At 41.5% G+C, this 25,316-nt stretch overlaps 1 protein-coding gene across 1 annotated transcript in view; it reads left to right on the forward strand.

The window, feature by feature from the left end:
* The window catches only part of TM2D3 (TM2 domain containing 3), a 76,034-nt gene extending 52,162 nt beyond the window's left edge, over positions 1 to 23,872 (forward strand). The window contains exons 5-6 of the mRNA XM_078684932.1: positions 3,552 to 3,627; positions 22,921 to 23,872. Coding sequence (XP_078541058.1) covers positions 3,552 to 3,627; positions 22,921 to 23,086 — 242 coding nt within the window. The 3' untranslated portion in view covers positions 23,087 to 23,872. The remainder of the gene's footprint in view (positions 1 to 3,551; positions 3,628 to 22,920) is intronic.
* The last annotated feature ends 1,444 nt before the right edge of the window (positions 23,873 to 25,316 follow it).

Genomic DNA, 25,316 nt, shown 5'->3' on the forward strand with positions numbered 1-25,316 from the left:
ACTTGGGCCAAGCTCTTATCAAAAAATGTCCATTCATCCCTGGACGCCAAAAGAAAATAGAAACCAAGGGGGAGCCAAGGTTTAATATTGAACTCAGAGATCAAAAAAGAAGGATCACAAGAGAGGTACGACTTCAAGCAGTGGCAGCAAGAACTGGAAAAAAGAGACCATGGTAATCTCAAGGAAATGCGAAAAATATCCAAGAAAAAATTAGGGGATGCAAAAAAAAGTACAAAGAAACCATCTGGAAAAAGTTATTGTGGGCAAGCAAATTGCCAAATAGCAGGGAATTCTGGGGAATCATAAATGAATTTACCAAGGGACCAAGACTCTGGCAAGAAGTAGTGGAGAGACCTGGATACAACACGTACAAAACATGTATGACAAAGTAAGGCACAAAGTGTGCCGAAGCGACAATGGTTTCAGAAACACCTAGTGGACAGATCTTTGGAGCATAAAAAATTACTTCCCAGCCTCAGGAAGAACACACTCAAAAAGAACAAGAGATAAGTAGCAACGAACAACACAACTTAACCGACACCAAACAATTAAGAGGAATAATAAAAAAACTTAAAACGGAGGAGGCAGCGGGACCAAATGGGCTCCCTAAGACACTTTTTAACCAAGCTCCACACTTTTGGGCAGACCATCTTGCGCCCCTTTTTAACTACATCTATAGCCAGAATAAGGTCCCCAATTCATGGAAAGGGAATATAATTCATCCCATATTTAAACAAGGAAACCACGGTAAGCCAGAAAATTACAGATTAATCTCCTTGATCGATGTGGAGGCCAAACTATATGCATCATGTCTCCTAGTTCATCTTCAAGACTGGATAGACGAAAAGAACATCATTCCAAAGTTTCAAACAGGCTTCGGCTTGGAATGGGAACAACCACAAATCCGGCAATTCTGGCACTCTTAATAGAAAAAGCAGCAAAAAGGAAAACTCGACTATATGCATGCTTTATCGACCTGAAATCAGCGTTTGATAGAGTAACCAGATACCAACTATGGGAAAAATTAAAAACCTGGGGGTTACTAAGTAAATTACTGGAAGCAATGATCACTCTATATAGCGAAACCTGGGCAAGAGTAAAATTAGGCGACGAGAGCAGAGTAACAGCCAGCATAAAAATAGAGCACGGCCTAAAACAAGGATGCGTCCTGGCTCCAAGCCTATCCAGTTTGTTTCTCGCGGACATAACTAAACTCATGCAAACGGCCAAGTATCACCCGCCAAATTTGGCTAAAGAACAAATTCCCTTTTTACAGTACGCCGACGACATCGTAGTGTTGAGTCAAAGTCTGATTGTCCTGCAACGAGCAATTAACAACCTAGCAATTTACCTGGACCAGGAAAATCTTGAGTTGAATAAAAAGAAAACCAAGGTGGTACGCCTAGTGGACCCCAAAAAAATCTAAGTTTAAATGTTATGTTAAAGGGTGCTAGTTGAGGAGCAAGCATCTTATAAATATCTTGGCATAAAACTGGGGTGGGGAACTTCCCATAAGGAACAAAAACTGGACTTAAGAGCTGAAACCCAATCGTTAATCTTCGGCTACAGATTAATGAATAAAAAACTGGGTTACCCGGCCCACAACCACCTTTTAAAAGTGATGGCAGCTCAAATCCTACCCACCCTGTCATATGGTCTAGAGAGGTGGTGTGGGAAGGAGTCTGAATTATTAAACAAACTCCAGACAAAGGTCTATAAGGCTGTTTTTAATCTCCCCAAGCCCGCATCCCCCGCACAGGTACGGCTGGAATTCGGCCTCCAGAATCCGATATTCCGGGGCATGAACTCCTTTGCGAAGCTGTGCCATAAATTTAGATCATCCGAGCCTGGCACATTGAACAGTTTATGCTGGGAAGAGATCAAAGGCCAGATGGATCAAGAAACATCTAATACATGGGGAGCCTATTTAAGAAAATGCTTGACTGAACTCGATATCAAATCAGCATGGGACAGCAGGGTAGATCAGGCGTACTCTTAACAAATCCAGCAATGATTCAGCAAAGAAAAAATCTCGTCAGAAGACAAAAAAACTTTGTCCGAACAACGTCATGCATGGACAGTGATTAATTCCTACACTCATTTAAAGCCTCAAGCTTATCTATCAGCACATTTCAGCATTGAGCTAAAAAAGAGCTTTATTCATTATCGCTTAGGAATGCACGACTCAAAGGACAGCCATCGTGGAAAAGTAAAGACCAAGCAGCACACTGTCGATTATGCGGGTACGCTAACGAAACAATAACTCATTTGTTATGCGTATGCCCTGCAGTCATGGATTTGAGGAAACTGCTTTTAAAATCCATTTTTAACGAGTCGAACATCCGTACATGCAGGCAAGCTGTGATAAGCTGGATGGAAGGTACCTCAATCATTTTGTCCAGCCGGGGCGTAAAATATTTTGTGGAATTAAGGAAACTTCTGCGGCAAGCAGACTCAGAGAAAAATGGAAAGACAGAATAGCTCCAGGAACGGGGCATGGCTCAAATTATGTTGCACTTTATACACTCACACAAGCAAGAGTCCCAGGCACAATTTTTTTAACTGGATAAAACTTACAGCAGGATCTTGAAGAATGACCAATATTTTTATTAACTTCCAAACGCACTGAACTTCCTGTTTTAAAGTTATCAAACACAGATAGACGTAAGTATCATTGTGGTAGCTTACACTTTACAGGCCAAATTCTTTTAGGCACTTCAGCACTTTAAATAAATGGCTTGAGTCACTGTAACGCCTTCAGATTAACTATGCCGACTAAGCTCCACTAAGCAGCGAATGCTGATGGCTGCTGCTTAAGAATTCTTATAAGGCTATATGGCACTCAGAAAGACATCTGTGTCTGTTCAGGAAGCGCTAATATGATACTTGAAAAACTCAGAAGATCTCTCGCCTGTGGTACAGCAGTCAGCCCTTTAGCCCAAGACCTATTTGTGTATCACATTTTATACTGTTGTTTTTTTTATTAATCATATGTTGTCAGGCACTGCCTCGGGAACATTGATTGTTATGGTTCAGTGACAATTTTCGTTGAGCATTTCATGATAGTTTATCCTTTGTAAATTGTAATGATTTTAAGTAATCAAACAATAAACTTTGAACTTAAACTTAATTCACGTCAATTATCTTTCCTATTCTACAGGAAAACAGTCAAAGTAAGTTTTCTCCAAACTGATTAATATCTTCCTTGCAGCACACTATGCAATAACCCAGTAGTTGATAGATTGGGTTTTAGCCACATCAATGATAATTTTATTGCCTCATATCCTTTAATTTATCAATCATCGTGAGATGTATATTTATGACATTTAGCTACAAAAAAGACAATTTTACTTACTTACTCTTTTAGGCGAACTATTACTCTCTTTCTCAACCACGTGTTCTTGTTAAACTTTGGCATGGTGCGATGATTTATTCCTCAGGCTTTTACTTTCCATAAAGAGGTAGCTGTACGCAATTTAAATTTAAGCAGATGCATTTTGAGCACTTTTTAACCTTGGACTTCGTACTTGACTCTGTATTTTGTCTTTTAGGTAATCGATCTTTTCCAAAGATGCTATATTGTAACTGGACTGGAGGTTACAAATGGTCCACAGCACTGGCTCTAAGGTGAGTATAACTAGAGATCATAAACTGTTTCTACTTGCCACACACAGAAGCGAACCTCCACGTTGTAGGTACTGGAAAAAATGAATGCATTGAATTACGGTGGCCTCAAAGTGCACATAGTTACAGATTTGGAATTGGAAACACCTGAACAGACACCAAAGCTTTTAAAAATTGAAAGAATATGTGGCTATTAGTGTTGATAACATTCTTATCTAATTTGCTGAAAATGGTGTGCCAGTGATACTAGAATATCGGATTTTGTCTAAACCGGTTTTGGTATGAAGAATCATCACATATTTCCAGTGTAAACATTTCTTATGCAAAACCCTCTGCTTTCATGTTGTAAATTAGGATGTGCAACCTGGTACTACAGTCCTCTTCTGGAGGCATGATATCCCTATGTCTCCTTGTATAATGACCACTATCGATGCTTAACTGTACTCCTGTTTGTTACTGTGGTTGTTATACAGAAAAGGATGCTGAGTTACCTGTCACTTTGCTGTTTGTGCAATAGATACCCTAAGTGCTCACTGTGGCACAGGGTTGGAGCTATACATCACCAATGAGGCTTAAATAGTCCAGAACTGCTCTGTGGTTGACTCTGTTGTGTTTCTGTCCAGAGGGGACATGGCCTGCCAGTTCAAACTGGGCTATTCCTATCGGTGGTGGACCAAGATTGATTTGCATATGGCAAGTTTTTTTATTAGAAGGGTTTAGTGGATGAAGAATGATGGACTAGCATGTGCCCAGCGTTTGCCAGTGAATGAGATTAATTAAAGCATTCCTTCCATCACTGTTTTCTGCATCGAAGAAAAGTCGGCTTCACAGCCTCTAGGTAACCATTGATGTTTTTCACAACACACTTTTTTGTCCACTTTTGATTTTGACTGACTGCTCCATTGCATGTTGTGCAAAATATTTCGCATAATAGAACTTTTCCTGACTGGGTACTGTCTATAAAGTCCTGCCATTATTTAAGACAGAGTCAAGCGTTATGCTATCACTCATGCCTTTTCATAATAAAACAGCCAGGTATTACATGAAAGCACATCAGACAAAGGAAACCATTCAAACACTAGACACCATTAATAGCCTACACAAACCTCACTATGAGCAGTAAAGCCTATTTTGTCTCAAATTGTTACTGACCGATATTATGGACATTAAAAATGTTAGACGGAACATTGTCTGAAGTAGACTAGTCGATTTTGCAACTGCCTTCCCCTTACGAAGGGAGCTTGACTCCTGGATGGAGTAGCAAATGGGCTAAAAAAAAATATGATTTGGGTATTTTTGAGGGAAAATCGTTAAAGGAAAGAATACAGAAGCAAGATTACTCGCCTCTGGGCCTTGAATATAATCCTAACTTTCCAGACATTATCCAGGTGGAACAAAATCTTTTATGACCAGACTAGAGGCTCTTCTGCTGGTTTACATTTCTAATAAATATTTAGATTTGAGAGCAACCAGTTTGCAATACAATCTGTGAAAAGTAGAATTCTTGGACCAGTCAGCAGTCTCAAGAGTGTCCCCATATCTGATGGATATTTCTAAACGCAGATTCCTCCAGGCGCCAGACTGGATCTAAAAGTTTTCATAGCAGTGCTTCGGCTAGGTGTTGCTGTGTTGTGCAACCGCAGAAGTGATGGAGGGAAGCTGCATATAAGCACTACCCCTGATTTCTGTTCCTTTCTTTCTGCACCTTCGAACGCTCTCCTTTTATGTCAGTTTTGATTCTCTTCAAAATTTCATTTCACTGTACAAGAGAGCGATGTCCCAGCCTAAAACTACTGGGTGTATACTGTACTGTGGTTGTCATACAGATGTAGATAAAAGACCGACATGAGGTACGTCTTTGGCATTTAGGCTCAAGGAACAACTTAAAGTTTTGCAATGAATATTCCCTCCTTCACTCAGACGTTCCAGGACCTTGAGGTGAATCTGTATATCATTGTATATCAGTAGCAGTTGCAGATCTCGCGTAAGCCCCAGTCCCACTCCAAAGTCTAAGGCATTGACACATTTCCTATTTTGGGGACTGATCCTGCGACAAGTCCACTTCATGTTTGAAGTCATCTGGTAATTTGAAGTCCAAGTTGAAAGAGAAGCATCATGACGCTTTTTTTTTAAAGAGAATACATGAGGGTTACAAGTTCCCAACCTATTTTGTCTTCTATCTCTGACTGCGGTTCCGATCCTGCAGTTGGTCCCATTGGGACCTGATATTCCTGGACCATCAGTGACACCATAGCTGGTCAAAACCTTTAAGGAGGTCATGCTGTTTGTTGTTGCCACTCTTTCAGCTCCCTGTGGTGTTCCTTCAGACCTCCCGGTCCTACAGTGTGTTACTGCCGGTGGTTGAGTATTCTGCTTTTTCTGAGTCCCTAACACATGCTTCTAGTTTCTCACAGACTTCAGTGCCAATTCCAATCTAACTCCAAGTCCTGCTTTTAATTGATACAGGTTCCGAAGTCGCTGGTGCCATAGGGCTATCTGGTTCAGACTCCGATGCACGACCCCGGCAGGTGTCATGCTCTGACTCCTCTCCTTCACTGCAGTTCCTGTACAGTCTGATTCAGATATTACAAGGCCACTATCACGAAGCTCAGTTTGCAATCATCTGGAGAGGACAATGGTGATGACTAGTATAATTTACCGCCACATTATTATTAGCATGACCGTTTTTACTTGAACTTACAGGAGGCCAGTGGGCGTGAAACTTTCCCAAATAAATGATTTTCTTTGTTCCTGTCTTTGACCACCAACCAAAGAAAGTCCTTGCTTTGCGGTAGTTATTAGATGTGCTACTTAGGTCCTCAACCATAAACTGCTTTCTGTTGTAAGTTAAAATTGGCATCCTTATTGACTTTTGCAATCTGGTCAGGTTTCCTCTGAGCCCATACTTCCATTCAAAAATCCTTACCTGACATCTAATGGGCACTTATCTAAACCTTGCTCTTGCCTGTGTGTAAACAGGCAGCTGGCCAGATGTCACATGACCTTTTCACGCAGCTTTGTACTCCTAAAAGTTTGGTGGTCTAAGCTTCCACCAGCAAGGTAAATCCTAATTTGTTTCCCAAAACCCCCATCCTCCCTGTTGGCATTGGGCAAACAAATGTTCTGTTCAGCCAACCTCACTTTGAGGTAGTCAACACCGTGTGCCATACTAGACTATTATACGCATGCTCTCTGGGACATGCCCATCGAGATCTTGCCAGCAGTCCTAGAGGAGTTCAGAGCCACCTTAGCTCAATCCATTCAAGATGGTCAGGATGAGCAGACTGTGATTTGTGCTGGTCTGGATACTACTGATTTTTTTGGGGCTAGCAGTCTGTACTAGTGGTGCTTGTTGCCATGTGTGGATACAATGCACATGTTTTTGTAGAAATGTACAGGCTTCCCTTAGCGATATGCCTTTTGCTGGAATCCGGCCTATTTTGCGAAGAAACTGATCCTAGTATTAGAACGCTTTATGGAAAGCAGAGCTACGCTGCAGTCTTTGGGCCTTTTGACTCCTGCCATACAGTTTCCTCATCCATATTTCTCATTTCGAGGTTACTCCAGATGGATGCAGTACAGGAAACACCAGGCTTCTTGAAGCCGTCACCACAGTCCGGAGACTGAGATCAAAGAGGCAACAAGTCACCAGGTGCACCTAGCCTCTCAGTCTCCTACCCCCAAGCCAGTTTAGTTCACCCTTGGCGACGCATGATCACCAAGTTGGAGGCAGAATACATTTTCTGCCAGGGTGACAACTAATTACTTCCAACAGATGGGTCCTATAGATTGTCCAGCAGGGTATGCCCTTCCGTTCCTTACCAACTCGCCGCAACTTCCACTCATACCAAAGGAGTTTTCAGAGGAATATCTATCCATCTTTCTTCAGGAGGTGTGTGCTCTACTGTTTACAGACCGTATTGAAAGGGGTTTGGATTTGGGAATAGGCACAGGATGTTACTCCTGCTATTTCCTTGTACCGAAGGAGGCCTTTGTCCTATATTAGATCGTCTTGCTCTCTGAACGATTTCCTGTCATAATGCTCACACTGGCCCAGGTTCTGTCTGCCCTGGATTTGGGTGACTGAATGTTAAGTTTTGACCTTCAGGATGCCATCTTTCATGTGCATGTCCTGCAGTCCCACAGACATTACCTGTGTTTCAAGGTTAGCCAAGATCATTTTCCGATTTGCCACAATCCCATTCGGCCTTAGTAGTGCCCCTTGTGTTCACACAAGTGATGTCAGTGGTCACCACCCATCTATGGAGGTTGGGGATGCCAGTTTCCCCCCCTACCTTGACGACTGGCTCTTTAAAGACTTGTTCATCAGTCTGTCGTAGACCACCTCCATATGACAGCGAACCTTGTGATATAGTTGGGGTTCTTATTCAACAAAAAGTCACACCAGACTCTGGACTCCCTCACACACCACCATAGAAGCCGGTCTGATTTCATCCAGGTTTCTGAGGAGACTGCAGTGGCGGCTGCTCTACAGCTACTTGACCAGTGTTCGAGTCTCGGTAACCACGCTGAACATCCTGTGATTATGGGCAAATCACTTAATCTCCCCGCGCCTAACAAAAAATGAATGTGTGTCCTCATGTGACATAACTGGTGCTATGTAAAGCGCTCTGATACCCCATTCGGTTTCGGGTCAAGTCTGCGCTATATAAAACTCTGCAAAAAAAAACCTCTCTTCCCCACCCAGAGTGCAATGGTGATGGATACGTGGTTGCTGGGTTGTGGAAGTCTATCTGAGAGAGGTGAAGGTCAGAGGACGCTGGTCTCAGCAGAAAACTGCCTCCTGCGCAATCTGTTGGAATTGCAGGACTTTAGCCTGATGCAGAGGGCCTTCACACCATGTATCAAGGAAAGGGAGGTTTGTGGTCAGCACCACTGCCAGTGCCCTGGGGTGGCGGTAGCTTTCATTATGGCACCTCCAAACTTGAACACTCTTCCGAGTGAGCTCAGAAGTGCAAGCTCCCCCTTCACCTTCAGGAAAGGACTAAAAATCTGGTTGTGCCAGATCGGGCTACTGTGTTCGCAGTACCAAGACACCTCCGGGTATTCCTGCGCTTTATAAATCCCGTTAACATTAACATGTGGAAATTGTAGAAAGTGGACCAAAAGGAGGCACACGGTCTAGAGTCCAGGCAACTCTGATTGGTTTACAGAGGCAACAATTATAACACTAAATGCTCTCTCTTGTGGTAGTGTGGGCAAGCAGTTTAGGCTATGGTAGTGCTAAGCATTTGTTGTACTGCAATAAAAGAGAGACACTTGAGAATTAATCTAAGACCAATTTAGATATTTTTTTATTTTTATATACATTTTGATACTAGAGCTTTATCAAGTAAATACTCTTTTAAAATTGTTCTTTTTTAACAGGTATGTAAAATGTACACATAAATGCGTCTTTATGCACAAATGCTTTCCTATGGTGGAAAAAGTGTATATGTTCTTCACGGTTATTTTCGGTCTGTTTCTGGAGGTCTCCTTCTGGACTTTGGGTTGTAGGGGGCCAGTGTCCAAACTACCACCAGCAGTTACTAGGTACCTGCCCTGGTATGTCCAGGTAGCTTTGCCGGTGGAAAAAAGGGAGGGCCACCTAAAAACAGGCTGCAGTGTGGGACTTTGGGACTAGTCAAGGAGCTTCCAATGGGGAGCTCTGATCACAATGGTCCTGGTAGCAAGGGGGCACAGCCGGTTCGTCGAACCCTGGGCTGGGGCGCTCTGGTGCAGAGTAGATAGGTCTGCTGGAGTCTGTGTGTTAAAGGCCCTCCCAGTTGTTGGTCTCACCGGTTGAGGGTGAAAATCCGGAAGCTGGGCCACTCTGGAAGTGGGTCTCTGCTGTGCTGTCGTCCCTTGACGTCTGCCCGATCTTGGTTATGTTAGAGTCCCAACTAGACTTAAACAGGTCATGGTACTGTTAGGGGTCTGGTTCCCCAGGTTTTGGTACTGTGCGGTCCTGGTGTCCTCCCACTTGGTTGGGGTGTATCTGATCTTCAGGAGCACAGGTACCTCCTCTTGGGGGACTCCTGCGTCGGTCTGCCCAGGGAGTGACAGCACGGAAAACCGGAATCTGCTTCTTCGGTGCCTGCAGACTGCAGGGAAGTAGCACCTCTACTCCGAGGGAGATTGCTGGCAATTTGCGAAGGGCTGGCAGTCTACCGGGGTTCTTGCTAGTTGCTCTGCTGCAGGACGAGTCACTTGGTCATGATTGTCGTGACTGGGGCAGCCGGGCAGGGCTTTGTGCCAAAAGTCCACAGCAGTCTTTAGTTCTTGTGGCTTTTCTTTGTCCTCTTCTTCTGCGTCCGTCAAAATCCAAGTTCTTGGCATCAGGGGTTCCCCTAAATACTCAATTTAGGGATGTTAAGGGGAGAGACAGGTCGTAGCCAATGTGCTACCTATCTTTAGGGTAACTGCACCCTCTATATAAGTCCAACCCTGTTTAATATATATATGGCCCCCCTTGCACTCATTGTAGAACAGCTTAGAGCAAAAGTTATATCTTACACCAACGACACTCAGCTGTGGTTTACCTGTGTGAAAGATATGGCGTTAAGAGGTAACAAAATCAGCATATGCTTGGCCAAGGTGTTTGCTTGGTTCAAATCCAACCAACTGCTCTGTAATTCCGATAAGTCTGAAATTATCTTTTTTGGACATTATCTTTTTTTGGGTGATTGGTGCCAATGGTGGCCCCAGAATTTGTCCCCCAGCCAGCCCAGTGACCACCGTAAAATAATCTTGGAGTGAAACTGGACGCAGATATGTATTTGAAGTCCCAGAGCCAATCCGTTGTCGGCACGTGCTTTGGGCTGTTAAAATTATGAGAAACGTCCTCCCTTTGCTCCCTATCGCATATAGGAAAACAGTGGTCCAAGCCTTGATCATGTCAAGGCTGGACGATGTCAATGTGCTTTACCTGGGCTTCCCCAAATACCTACTTGGCCTCCTACAGGTGGTACAAAACGCAGCAGCCAGGGCCGTACTGAGGGTCAACTCCCGGACACACATGACCCCTTGTTTAAAGTCCCTACACTGGCTCTCAGTAAAAAAGAGTGTTAACTTTAAAGCCCTGGTGTTAGCCTTTAAGGATCTCCACAACATATATATATTTATACAAGTATATAGAATGTGCTTTATGAAGGCATACGTTCAAAGATAAAGGCACTAGACCGAGAGAATGACGTTCGCTGATCACTGATTATTAAATGCTTTATAAATTCAGTAGCATTTACAATCAAAGCTTGAAATATGTTTATTGTTTAAATCATGTTCTTGCTATACAATATACCATAGAGTAATACAGTATTTATTCCTACTATATTATGAAGAAATTCATAATGAAATTAATTGATGACGGTTGATACAACATTTGAACAGATTACAGCAACTGAGAATATCTGATTAAGTTGTTTTTACTGTCTAGAAACGATGCAGTTTTCCATTCTGTAATGGCGGATTTAGGTATACTAAGAATCATGTGACTTGAACCAAACCTGTTCAAACCCTTGTTTGTTTATTTAACATGCCGGATCAGTCGGAGTTTATCGTGTGACCAAGACACATTTCTGTGTCGAAACGCGTAGCGTATTTGGGAATGAAGAACAACTTTAAAGCAACCTGCTTCTTAGTGCGCACTGCTTAACAGCATTGAGAATTTATATATATATATATATATATATATATATATATATATATATATATCCTCCAAAGAGCTATCAATGATAGCATAAGTCAGCACTCAAACAAAGGATATATTTCCCAAATTTTCCTTTTATTGTTCAAAAAGGCAGCATTCCTCGCATAGTACCAACGCGTTTCGCAACGTACTGTTGCTTGATCACGGTAAGGATACAATGTTGCTGTTCTTTCTTATATTTTTCAAAAAAAACGGCCTGAGACCCATCAGTATGATTTCACTTCCTGTCCAACAACAGGAAGTAGCTTGGGAGTTGTAGTTTTTACATTAAAAAAACAAGTGTTTGTAGTTCTGACATTGGGGTCAATACAGTCTCTTATCTCTCTATGGATGTGTCAACATAATCAATCAAGTAATACATTTCTGTACATTTCATAGAACATTTCAGGGATGACGCTTATTGTATCATAACATTTATCAAAAAAAAAAAAAAAATTCCCCATTAAGGTGGATGTCGGGTGTTCGCCCTCTGGTGGGCACAATTATTTTACCATCTATTCTCCATTCAAAACTCTCTAGTGAGTATCTGTCATACTTATACATCTATTGAGGCCCTCTAGTGGGCTGATGGTCCTCACCTTAACACCCCCTCAACTCTGCGTTTTAGTTATTTAATTCCCGTTAAGGTTGTTTAAGCACCCCAACATACATCCATCTACATTCCTGTAAAGTAACCCTTCTCATATCATTATTATTCCATACTGTTCATAGGGTACTGTGTTATCCCCCAATGTTTCTCATTATTCCCACTCCTTTATATACAGTTTCTCAACACCTCTATTGCATTCTGTCTCTCCTTCCAAAGAAAGACATATATAGAACATATAAAGAAATTCAGCTGTTAGTCCACATATCTCAGAACAGTAGTAAGTCCAATTGATTATAAATGTACGTAAAGTTCCTCACTCAAATTTAAACCCCAAGGGCTCATCGTTCGGAAGTTTAGAATTTGTCTTGATTCCCTGCATAGTAATTGTTTTTCTTGGTCTCCGCCCCTTTCGTGTGGCAATACACATTCCAGTGCATAGGTTTTTAGGAGTTTCCAGTCACTGTTGTGCATCAGTTCCATATGTTTTGCAACAGCATTGTTTTTGTCTTTGTTTGCTGTCGCTCTGATGTGCTCAAGGATTCGTAGTTTGAATTGTTTCTTCGTGCTTCCAATATATTTTAGTGCACACGGGCATTCGATTACATATACCACGTGTGTGGTTGTACAGTCTATCAATTGGTTGATCTTCCACAATTTTTTATTTGGTAACATTACTTCTTTTTTGTTAGTAGCAATTTGACAGACCTTACATCGTTGGCATTTGATGAATCCTTTCGTATTCATCCATTGGATTCCCTTCTTCTTTTTTGTTCTGTCCTGGAAATGACTTTGTATCAATTTGTCTCTCAGGTTTTTTGCTCGACGAAATGTAACCAAAGGGTGATTGCCCATTATTTTTCCCATTGTTGGATCTAATTGCAAAAGTTTCCAATTTTTTCTGAGGGAGTTCACAATTTGTTTTGATTCTCTTGTGTAGTCCAATATTAGTCTCACTTTTCTTTCACTTGGTGGGTTATCGGTTGCATTTGTTGTTGATTTTTTTGTTCTCAGAGCATCTTTTCTTTCTTTCTGATTTGCTCTTTGCCATCCCTTGTTGATAATAGCCATGTGGTATCCTCTGGTTTTGAATCTTTGAGCCATGTTTTTACTTTTTGATTCCCATTCATTCTTTTCTGAGCATATCCTTCTTGCTCTCAAAAATTCACCATACGGTATATTTTCTTTGACCGAAGATTTATGAAAGCTGTCAAAATGTAAGATCGAATTGGTTGCCGTATCTTTTCTGTGGAGTGTCGTTTCCACTCTATTGTCTTTGATGTAAATTTCTGTGTCAAGGAAAATTGCTCTATCCTTGCTTATATGGTATGTAAAATGAATGTTGGAAGTTGACGAATTTAGGATCCGAAAGTAGTTCTCAAATTCCACGGCTGTTCCTTCCCAATATATATATATATATATATATTATGTATATATATTATGTATGTTTATATTTTCAGAAAATGGAATTGATTTTAAAGCGCACTTTACTTTGATTACATATCCATTGGTTCTGAAATGTTTAAGGTGAATATGAGGTTTCTAAACATAAAATCTGGCATTTATTGTGATATGAAACGCCCTTCTAATGCTGAATGAGGTATTCTTTTACAAGTATTAAAATGGCCACCGCACTGTGAGACAGCTTAACAATGATTTGTATGTCCGTTTACACTGTTTACTACCACTTTTATGTATTTTAACCAGTCCGCAATGGCGGCAAAAACATCGTGATCAAGGGAGCTTGACTCCCGAAACGCGTTGATGTAACTCTGAATTAAGAAGCCTGAAAATAAAATACCTTCTTTCGAGTGCCGGAGGATTTCCTTCTTTATGAACATGGATATCCTATTGTTGAATATATATATATATATATATATATATATATATATATATATATATATATATATATATATATATATATGTATATATATATTTTTCACCAAAAGATTACTCGCACTCCACCAGGAATATTCTTAATGCAGGTTTATTTTGATGCCTTTTACAGCAACAGCTCCACCAACGCGTTTCACAGCATCCGCTGCTTGATCACGGTTACAAACAATGGTCCATTTTCTATTTCTGCTTTTGTACTAGTAATTCACAATTGCCTTATTATGAGGCATTGTGGTACTTGTAGTGATTATTTACAATTCTAACAAATAAATGACGTACTTTACTTGCCTATATTTACATGCAATTGTTATGGGTAGCTGGCATTGACTTATGTGCGATCATGCGGGGGTCATTCCCGTGAGACATATTATTATTGACTACGGAATTAATGTTTCAAGTCTACTTTTTTTCTCTTGCTCTTCTTTCACCTTTAATTCCGAAAAAAGAACAAGACAAAGAAAAAGAAAGACATGAGACGACTGGGGAACCAATCAGAATGATATTAACCTATACCAAAGAAAGTCACAAAATACGCAAAGCCTTACAGAAGTATTGGCATGTCCTAGAAAAGGATCCAGATATAGGAAAGGAGATTGGCAAGTTCCCACAAATAACATACAGGAAAGCTCCATCTCTATCTGACAAACTAGTCAATAGCCACTTTGAAAGAACAAAAAAATCTAAAAATTGGCTAGAGAAAAAACGAAATGGCTTTACCAAATGCAGCCAATGTAAAGCCTGTCAAGTTGGACGCAATCTCACCAAACTAAAGGATCCAAAAGGAAAGATCTTTGAAATAGAAAGCATAATCACTTGTAAAACAACTCATGTGGTCTATCTGCTGCAGTGCTTTTGTGGACAAAGATACATTGGGAGTACCATCTGCCCTCTCCAGAAAAGGATACTGGAACACATCCGAGCTATAGAGAATCATGATTTAAGTTATGCCATGGCAAAACATATGTTGACTCACGAAAAAGAAAAAAAGACCTGGAAAGACATGACGTATAGTGGCTTGGTTACAGTTCCAGTCAAGGAAAGAGGGGGAAACAGATTGATGACTCTACGTCGTATGGAATCAAGGTTAATCGTCCGTTTTAAAACTAAGACACCTGGGGGTCTCAATGGAGACGAGGAACTACATGTGCACCTGTGAAAGACTGGAAATTGATGTATATATGTGAATAGTGCGCAGAGTGAGGGTAATGATAGGGCACTGAGTCCCTAATACATATGTGAAACAACATAGTGAGGAGTAATTGTATACCCATTAGCAACCATTGACATGTAAATGAAAAAAGGGCACTAAGTCCCTATACAAAATTTACATTATGGTCAATCAGTGTTAAAGAAACACTAAGCTGCAAAGAATATGGGGTTTCAATAATAATATGTCTCACGGGAATGACCCCCGCATGATCGCACATAAATCAATGCCAGCTACCCATAACAATTGCATGTAAATATAGGCAAGTAAAGTACGTCATTTATTTGTTAGAATTGTAAATAATCACTACAAGTACCACAATGCCTCATTATAAGGCAATTGTGAATTACTAGTACAAAAGCAGAAATAGAAAATGGACCATTGTTTGTAACCGTGATCAAGCAGCGGATGCTGTGAAACGCGTTGGTGGAGCTGTTGCTGTAAAAGGCATCAAAATAAACCTGCATTAAGAATATTCCTGGTGGAGTGCGAGTAATCTTTTGGTGAAAAATTGAAAATACAGGGAAAGCCCGTCCCTGGGACTTGCACCGGCTGTTCAATGGTGTGCCTTTGGTAACGGAGCAACTTGGTGGTTAAGAAAAAAAAACTATATATATATATATATATATATATATATATATATATATATATATATATATATATATATATATATATATATATATATATATATATATATATATATATATACTCTGTCCTCATTAACCCCTTCTGTGCTCCCGTCGGCCGATGGGAGCACTCCCTCCCCAGTGCTGCCGACGAAGCCCTGCCCACCTTTTAGAATGCCCGCACCGCGGCGGAAAAACCGTCAAGGTTAAGGCATTAAAACTACCTGGAAGTTGAAGAACTGTTCAGAGGATAGTTGCTGATTGTAGTTTGTTTACTGATGACTGCATTCTAAGACATGAACAACATATCTCAATTGCCAGTCGTAAAAATCTGCTGATATTTGATTATCTTTTTTGTGATGGTGTGGCAATTTTTCGAAGGACCATGCTACCAAAAGGACCAGAAGTACGACGATTACATTGGTATATTTGATCGTAGCTATGAGTAAATGTTCTGTGAGGGAAACAGATGTGAACTGTGAGGGATGGCTTTGAGATCCAACCTCACAATCCAGTTCCCTGGAAGAGGGGTGTTCGGAAGGTGAACAATGATCTACATTTTGAAATGTTAATATAGTACAGACTTATGTAATTCCTTTTAGTTTAACTTGGGATATACCTTTTTGTTCTTTCTCAGAAGTAGAGAACTTAAGATATCCATTTACTGAAGATGGGGTGGGTTCTAAGGCTGAATCAGTTAGTAGTATATCACTTCCCATCTTACAAGTAGTGTCTTCTTTTTGCAGAAAATCAATTGGACATCTGTGCAGCATATGTATTGCAGTGGTTTGGAAGTCTCTTTTGAAACTGTGATTGGTTAATATAAAAGAGATGACTTACCCTTGTTAAAAGCTGTTCTTTGTCCTCTTTGGATTCTTGACCTGGATACTCTATCAGTGAATCAAGGTGCTACTTTGCTCCTCGCTGTTAGAGGCACAAACTGTATGGCTGTTTTGAAATAACTCTGTGATTGTTCGATTCTAAGATGATTGGAAAATGGTCTCTAAGAAAACAAAGCATTGTAAGCCCATCTTTTTGATACAGTCGTTACATGTATTAAATATTTCAGGCTGAGTCAAACGCGTTGTGATTCGAATGGAAGCCATGATGAGATACTCTTCAAGTCTTCATAAAGACAGGAAATACTTTACTTCTGCCAGTGGTGGTGGTGTTTTGTGACAGAGGGCCAGCAAACCACCTAAATAACAGTTGTTTGCCACAGAGAAGCGACTCAAATGCAAGTCCCCGAGTTTTTCAGCATGACTGCCATACCTCGCAAGATAGGGTTTAGTTAAACTCTACAGTGCTGATATTGTCATGAGTAACAATAGTTCAGACCACTCTGCTTCAGTATGCACCTTTTGGGTACAGGGTTGCCACTTCAGTGATTTGCAGCTGTGGGTTTACAGAACGCTTCCCCGATCAACGTGTCATAGAGGCCAGGTATATATTTTTTTAGCTACCCCACTTCTCTAAATGTGATGGTGGGGTGCAGTCAGATGTGATGGATGGCTGTTTACCAACATTGCTTGTAAGGCAGCGTTTCAATTGTAGATAATACAGAAATTTGTTGGAACCAATGTTCAATTGTACACATGGGTCTGTGAAGGATTTAAAGGAACCATTAAAAAGAACATGAGTAATAGTTGTAGTTCCTTTCAAAATTCACAATGGCCTGATTCTGACTATGCATTTCAGCTATATCTGGTTCCCACTTGTACCATAGGCCTTCTTTAGGGCTAGGGAACTCCCTACCTAATCTGCATTCATTGTCATGCAAACCAAATTTTGTTATAAAGCTCTTATTAATGTTTAGTTTGAGGAATCATTAAATTACCTATAATGTAAATGAATACAAATACAAAAGTAGTAAAACAAACCTTTTTCATGGCTTTAGCACTCTCGGTAGGCAAAATCACAATGGATGTATAAAAAATGTAATTTCAAACAACATTCTGTTTCTATTTCTAACTGTCTAGAGTGCCATAGTTAAAAAAAAAAAAAAAAAAAAAAAGAAAAAAAGAGAAATCTTTGGGTGTAGCCAAAGACCTTTTTAGACACCTGGATTCCTGCGCCTATCCAGCAAAAAATACATCCAACGTCCACCAATTGCTAAGCCCATTCAAGTGGTATTCACCTACCTGGATGATGAGAAGGCACTAATGATAAAGCATGCCTCAAAGAACCATGTGTGAGTTGGGTTTTCTGTTATCTATAAATGAGAGAGGCCAATAGCTTGGTGAAAACTATATTCCAAGCCCTCATAACGAGTAGGCTGGACTATGGCAATGCTCTGTTTATAGGCATGGCTAATTACTTTTTCACTAAATTGCAGGTTGGTCAAAATGCGGCGTCCAAGCTCATCTGCAATATGGATAGATTTGGCACTGCTTCAGCCTGCTTAACTTCTCTGCATTGGCTGCTTATGCTCGAGAGGGCCAATTATAAAATGTTATGGTTTGCTCACAAAGCTTTGCAAAACGTGTGCCTGGGGACTCTACTAGCTAGAATAAAATTTTACAAACCTACTCGCAAACAGAGATCTTGCAGTTTAGCTTTAGCCAGAACTAAACTAATAAGAAAGGTCCGATCAGGAGTCCGTTCCTTCTCTTATTTGTCTGCGGTTCAATGGAACTCTTTACTCTGGGCATTCATTTAATTTATAATCATACGTCTACGAAAGAATTGAAAGCTTGGCTCATTCCTGGTAAATGGATGGCAGGACGTTCATGCCTTGGTTTAATGAAACTGTCTCAGTGGACAGGTTGGGAATCTACCTAGCGCTGTGATATCCCCTTGGGGATAAATGTTACGCCCTACAAATACAAAAATATATTTAAAAAAATGAATAGATACTTGCACTGTACCAGTAGACCAAAAAAAGTAGGTCTCTGTAACATGAGTGGTGAGTGCGGGTCATGCGAAGGTTTCTCTCCCTCTCCCCATTGTTTGTAAACATTTCTGGAAAGGTGACTGTGTAGCACTTGCAAGGAGCCAGCATCTATCTTACAGGTTTCCAACATAGTCTTAGTGGGTACTACGGGGCCCACTCTCTCTCTCTGGGAGATGAAAGAATCACTTCCCTCTGATTCTGATCCAGGAAAGATTTGATGTTTTTAAGGTTCTTCAAACTCCTGTGTTCTCTCCATGGCCTTTATCAGCATTCTTGGCAAATCTATAACGCCCGTATAGAATATTTTAATGCAGGACGGAGGATAGGAATTTTCTTGAGAGCACACTTATTTTGTAGCAGAAGTTGGTGGTAAAGAATAGACTAGTGGCCTTCTAAATGTAAGCTGTGGTGCCTGTCTGAACGATGCTCCTTGCATGCTGGTGTCATAGGAGGGGCATTTTCTTCTGTGTCTGGGATTCTCTTCCAGTGTTCCTGGTCTATTTCAGTCTGAAGGCTCTTGGGCATTCTAGAGGTTGGCAAATGTCCACTTGTAGTAGCTTGGGTAGGAAAGTCGCCAAAAAGCCTGACCTACCTTCTCCTTCCTCTATTTATGGAAAGCCATGTAGGTAGACATGGTTTCTTCTGCTTCTGTTCTCCAAGTCTTGACCTTAGTCTAGAAGTTCCACAGGTCAGCATCCCCAGTCCAGTATTTTATCAACCTCCTTCCCAGAGCTTCCTGGAGTTTTATCTCGCTAACTTGGGGTTTGAAGAGTGACCGCTCCTTGTGGATTTCAACTGATTGTTTCGGCTAATGATTATTTCACTGTATTTGAGGCTTTAGTGTCTTCTAGCTCATTCATAAGTCCGTAAAGGTTTATCAAAACCATGCTGGAATCTGAAATAAGCTGATAAGTTTTCCTCTTGCTGCTTATGAGCATCTATGCAAAAGAAAGCTGTTGGTACGTCTTGCCCCTCATTTTCTATATGGCTAGTAGTTAACAGGCAGTGAGGCCAGTCTGTATGGTCCAGTGCCCACCTGCTGATCTTTAGAAACGGTTAATAAAATCACAAATACAATTGCAGAGAGGAGAAATGCAGTTCATATACATAACTCAGACATAGGTGCCATACTCCTTTTTCTACCACTAGATCAGTATGCATGGAAAATTACCTTTAGACGGTCCAAAAGAGGAACTTTGCAACCTGCAGTAAATTGCTCTTCAACCTCTTGCCCAAAAAAAGATGTCTGCTGCTTATGGGTCCCCCCCACTGCTGCCCATTAAGGATTGGTTAGTGACATAGTGTGTGGCACCACTAGCTCGAGGCCCAGCTTTCATGATATAATTCTTAAGTGCCCATTGTAGGGGGAAGCTATGTGAAATTCAGTTGGCCATTATTAGTCATCAGGTGCAGGTGGGAGGGGTGGCTTGCCAACGTAAATGCGGCAACCAGACCCCTCCAACAGGCCTGTCAGGTTGATCACCCAGACTCGGGGATCCTAAATCTCGGTGGGTGCCAGCAGCCCTGGGGTGAACCCCTGAATTAATGCATGCAGAACGAGGTCTACAGCACCAGACCTCCTAAGCGGCAGCAGCTCTGCAGATATTGCTGTCCCCTAAGATCCTCTTCATGATTCCAACCATGTATGCCTGATCAGAATCTGATCTGTGAAGAGTATCACAAACTGCCCAGCGCTCACGAAGCCATTCAAAGGAAGACCGTCTTTTCATTCTGCTATACCCCAATCCTAAAATTGTATTTGCTTTCATCAAATGTTGATTAAATTATTAGATTTTAGAACAGCATAGCAAGTTCATCCCTTTTAATGGAGACAGCCGTAAGAAAAATGGGAAAACTGGGCTAGTGTAAAGAAATGGAACTTGTACTTGGAGTGAAAAACAACTACTTCTGAACTAGCTTTGAAGTCCAGTTTTCCACTGGATTTCATTAGCTCGGTCCTAAAATCTAGAACCTTAGGAATGCTCAAGAAGTGAGGCCTAAGGAGTTTAGCACTACTGTACACTAAAAGATATTATAATTATGCCGCAATAAAGTGGGTCTCAAACCACTGCAACAGATGTAAAAGCGAAATGATAACCCCATCTCTAGTAAAGAAATCTTGATGACCTATCTGATTTTAAAAATATTGAGTGAGGACAAATATTGTTCCCAATATAATTTTTAACAAGCAAGTACACCTGAAAATGGAAGGATCCAGTGTTCTGTGAAATTCATCAACCCGAAGAAAGCCAGAACTGAGCGATCAACTAGCATGTGTTGCATGCTGGGATTCGTTTGGCTCGTCCTTGCCTTAAAATGACAGTGCAGTTGGCCCTTAATTTGTCTTTTATGAAAGAAGCAAGAAAAATGGTTCGCGCAGGTTGCTTCTTTATTTCGGGTTTAAACCATTTTTATTTGTAATAGGTTTTGGTATAAAATGTGATTTGATTTGATTGATATGATTTTAGGTTTTCTAGAGCGCGCAGCTACCCTAGGGCATCCCGGCGCTAAAAGAGAGACCACAGTACTGAGGGAAGGAAGGGTCAGGGAGACGAGCTCAGGGGAAAAGTAGGGTTTTTAGGCGTTTCCTAAACCTGAGGTGGTTATGTTCTTGCCTCAGGGAGAGAGGAAGGGCGTTCCAAAGTTTAGGAGCATTATAGGAGAACAGGCGACCGCCTGTTCTGGCCTTCCTAATTCTAGGGACATTGGCGAGGGAAAGAGAGTTGGATCTTAATTGTCGAGTTGACTGTTGTTGAGTCACAAGTGTCCTAAGAATGGGAGGGCCTTCATTGTGCAGAATTCTATGAGTAATGCACAGGGTCTTGAAATTGACCCTCTCCTTTACTGGCAACCAGTGCAGGCTTCTGAGAGCTGGTTTGGCCGAATTCCTCGCTTAGGTTCCTGTGAGGATTCTAGCCGCCGCATTCTGTGCGCATTGAAGTCTATGGACAACCGAGGCTGGGGCCCCCAGATACAGGACATTTCCATAGTCCAATCTGGAGTTCACGAGCCCCTGCAGCAGGAGTTTCCTGGACTGGAGCGGGAGTAGATGTAGAATCTTTCGAGCCATCTTTATCAGGCCGAAGCAGGTTCCCGCCGTTTTTCTCGCCTGAGTTTTGAAACTTAGATCCTGGTCAAGCCATATCCCTAAGCGCTTGACTTCGGATTTGGGAATAGGTGGTGTTCCCATGCATGGTGGCCAAGGAAGGGATGTGGGGATTTTGTTGGAGGTTCCTAAGAGGAGTATTTCAGATTTCTCCCCATTTAGTTTTAACCTTGATTCGCACATCCATTGATGCACCTTCTCCAGACAGCTGCTCAGATTGGACAAGGCATTGTCTGATTGGTTAAGGGAGACGACAAGCTGGGTGTCATCAGCATACATTATTGATTTAATGCCAAATGGCTTGACAACATCCTCAAGGGGAGCCATGTAAACATTAAAAAGTGTGGGGCTCAGGGAAGAACCCTGAGGCACACCACACCTAAGAGACTGAGCATTGGAGATGGAATACCCGTCAGCAACTTGAAAGGACCTGTCTTTGAGAAAGGATGAGATCCAGGCCAAGGCGGAATCCGCCACTCCTATCAGACCAAGGCGCTGGACAAGGGTTGCATGGTCCACCGTGTCGAAGGCGGCACTCAGGTCGAGGAGGATCACTGCCACTGATCCTCCTACGTCCAATATGCCCCTAGCTTCTTCGACCACGGCTAACAATGCGGTGTCAGTCCCTTGTCCTGGTCTAAAGCCTGTCTGGGACATGCGGAGAAGATGGTTGGTCTCTAAAAATTCCGAAAGTTGATGATTTGCTACTCGTTCGGCTATTTTACTCATAGCTGGTAGCAATGAAATTGGTCTAAAATTGGAAGGATCTGTGGGATCTAAGTGCGGTTTTTTTATGAGAGCCTTGACTGTGGCTTTTTTCCAGTTTGCCGGGACTATACCGTTTTCAAAGGAGGCGTTGATCAACTTAGTAAAAAGGGGAGCAATAGTGGGAGCAACTAGCTTCAATTTACTAATAGGGGCTGGGTCTGATGGGGAACCACTTTTAACTTTCTGTAAAACGTTGAGAAACGTTTCAGTTGAGATTTGGGAGAAAAAGGTTAATCTCGGGGTGTCTTGGAGGGGGGAGGAACCAAGGAATGCTTGAGCGGTATGTGCAACGTGTATGTGTGTGTATATATATTCATATATAGTGTGTGTATAATATATTTTTAATACCAGTTATTACTATTTTTCATGGTACCTTTACATCAACGTGGTCAGTTGGTGTGTGTTCCAGGCTCCCACACTGCAGAGAGAGATTCTAAATGTTATGACTATAAATTAAGATCTCATAATGGAGTATTGTCTAACGTTCGTTTTATTTTTCCCTGCAGCATTACACTTGGAGGATTTGGAGCAGATCGCTTTTACCTGGGCCAGTGGCGTGAAGGACTTGGAAAACTATTCAGCTTTGGAGGTCTTGGAATATGGACTCTGATAGATGTTTTGTTAATTGGAGTAGGTTATGTGGGACCTGCAGATGGCTCGCTGTATATTTAATGACATTAAGTTGTCTAGAAGCAGGAAAATAATTCGTAACATCATGGAGTTGACAATTTTCTGCATATTTAATGTACAGTATCTGTACTTCATCTGCCTTTATTAAGGTTAAATCAGTCACTGTATTGGTTAAAAGTAATCGTCCTACAATCTATCTTTTTTTCTATGAAAAAAGTATTTGATGTCATACATACTGTGGAATGAGTGTTAAGATCCCATTGCTTGGCCATGTTTTTAGAAACCACTGCTTATCTGCTTCTTGCAGCCTTATCATAAACCTACGGATCCAGATTTTACGCTACTATGTCCCTCTAACCAACTTATGTCTGGGACCAAGAAGTTAAAGCCAAAAGTGGTGCAGCAATGAGGCTGTGACCATGGTCAGGTTATCATAAATGATGAAGCCATACAGCTACAAAACAGAGAAGAAATGGTTACAGGGATGTAAAGAGAGGAAACGAAGTCTTGCTAGTAGTTTCTGAGAGGCATCACAGTGTGCAGGGGTAAAACACTTTGCAAACAAACCCTCCCACACTTTGTGCTGCTAATTCAGTTCAGTTAAAATGTTTAACTTGAACTTCCCAAGCTCCATTCCTTACAAATTGCAGGAATTAGCATTGTGTCTGCACATAAATTCAAAATGTGGGTGTAGATAGCAGGGGATCTTGGGTTATCCCTAACATTTAACATTGTTAAAAGGAAATGCAGGAAAAATGTCTACAATAGAGTGAGTGTAAAGAATGCACAAATGTATGTAAAAACCAATAAATATGTTTAAAAAAAATAGTTCAAAGTAGCCATTCTTTCTGTGTTTGATGATGGTAATCCTTTAGTTTAAGGCTTGATAAAAACAGCTGTTCGCACTCTACGCCAAAACAATAATATCAAAATAAATCTAGCATGCCTCCAGGATTGTAAATAATTTTTGAACTGTAGTTTTAACACATTTAAGAAGCAAAAAATGCCTCCATACGTTACCGAAGAAATATTGGCTTCACAAAACCTTTAATTATATGTAGACTTTCTATTTTTGCCTTTATTATATTCACTTTCTGCACCAGTGTGAATAAAATGTATGCATCTACTGTCTCATGTAATTTGTGTAGATGTTCGTATGTTATTGATTTTTGAAATCCAGCTAGTCACTGAAATCCGCATCTACACGAAAGCTCCATTGATGAATTAATTTGGCGCAGAAACAGACTGAGCCATTGAGGGTGCATTCAGACTCAAAAAGAGACGCCTCATCGATGCCTGTCTGAGGAGTCTGACCTGATTCTTCAATGCCTGCTGCATGAGCTTGATGCTATATAAAATCGCATGTTTTATCCACCACAAACAGTTTTGCTAGAGCCTTGGTGCAGAATTTAACTGACTGACCGAGACCCTCCCACAAAAAAGGAGACTCACCTCTGAGGGGCCGATTTCTCTGGAGTCGAAGGCACCAAAGCAAAGAAAATTCCAAGACCAGGGCACTAGCCCTCCACCTCAAACAGCTAAGCCTGCTACTCTTCCCTCTCCGCAACCGCCTGCTTCACCCACATTCTCCTCCTCCTCATATGCCCCCTTAGCCATATTCTCCTGAGGGGTCACCATACCCTTCATAAGGGGAGAGAAGCCATGCTTTTCTTAAAGACCCTTATGATGTGCAGGGGGAACACTGGGAGATCAAAGAAATGGACCCACAGAGTGACAGACCCAGATGCCTACCTAGCTAGATCCTCCCTGCTGCATGAAACCACCTCCTACCAAGAGGTGATCTAAAGGGTAGCTAGCTGTCACAAAGTAAGTATGTGTGTCCTAGAGGAAGACAAGACCACAACTTCCTTGGAGAGGCGTTATCAAAAACATAACGTGGTGTAATGCTTATCAATCGTTAAAGGGTTGCTTACAACAACAGCTGACGCATGTAAAGATCCTGTGAAACCTAGTTATCACCCCCAGGTGCAGTCCCATGTACATCCAGTGACAACTACCACCCATCTCTTTAGTGGTGCATAAGCGTGCATTCCCAGGCCACGGGACGTATCCCCCCAAACAAAGAGCGAAGGCGGCAGGAAAGAGGATAGCTTTTCAGGCAGTAACACTTTGTTGGAATGCCAACTCGGTCAGCCTGCTCTTGCGTTGTGACAAGGCACATAGGAATGAGGAACAGATCACCCCAAACACCTTCTAGAAGAGTCCTGGGAAAGTGGGGGAGGATCTGGTGGCTGAGGAGAAAATCATCTCC

This window comes from Lissotriton helveticus, chromosome 3_2 (genome assembly GCF_964261635.1).
Source record: "Lissotriton helveticus chromosome 3_2, aLisHel1.1, whole genome shotgun sequence".
Lineage (NCBI taxonomy): Eukaryota > Metazoa > Chordata > Amphibia > Caudata > Salamandridae > Lissotriton > Lissotriton helveticus.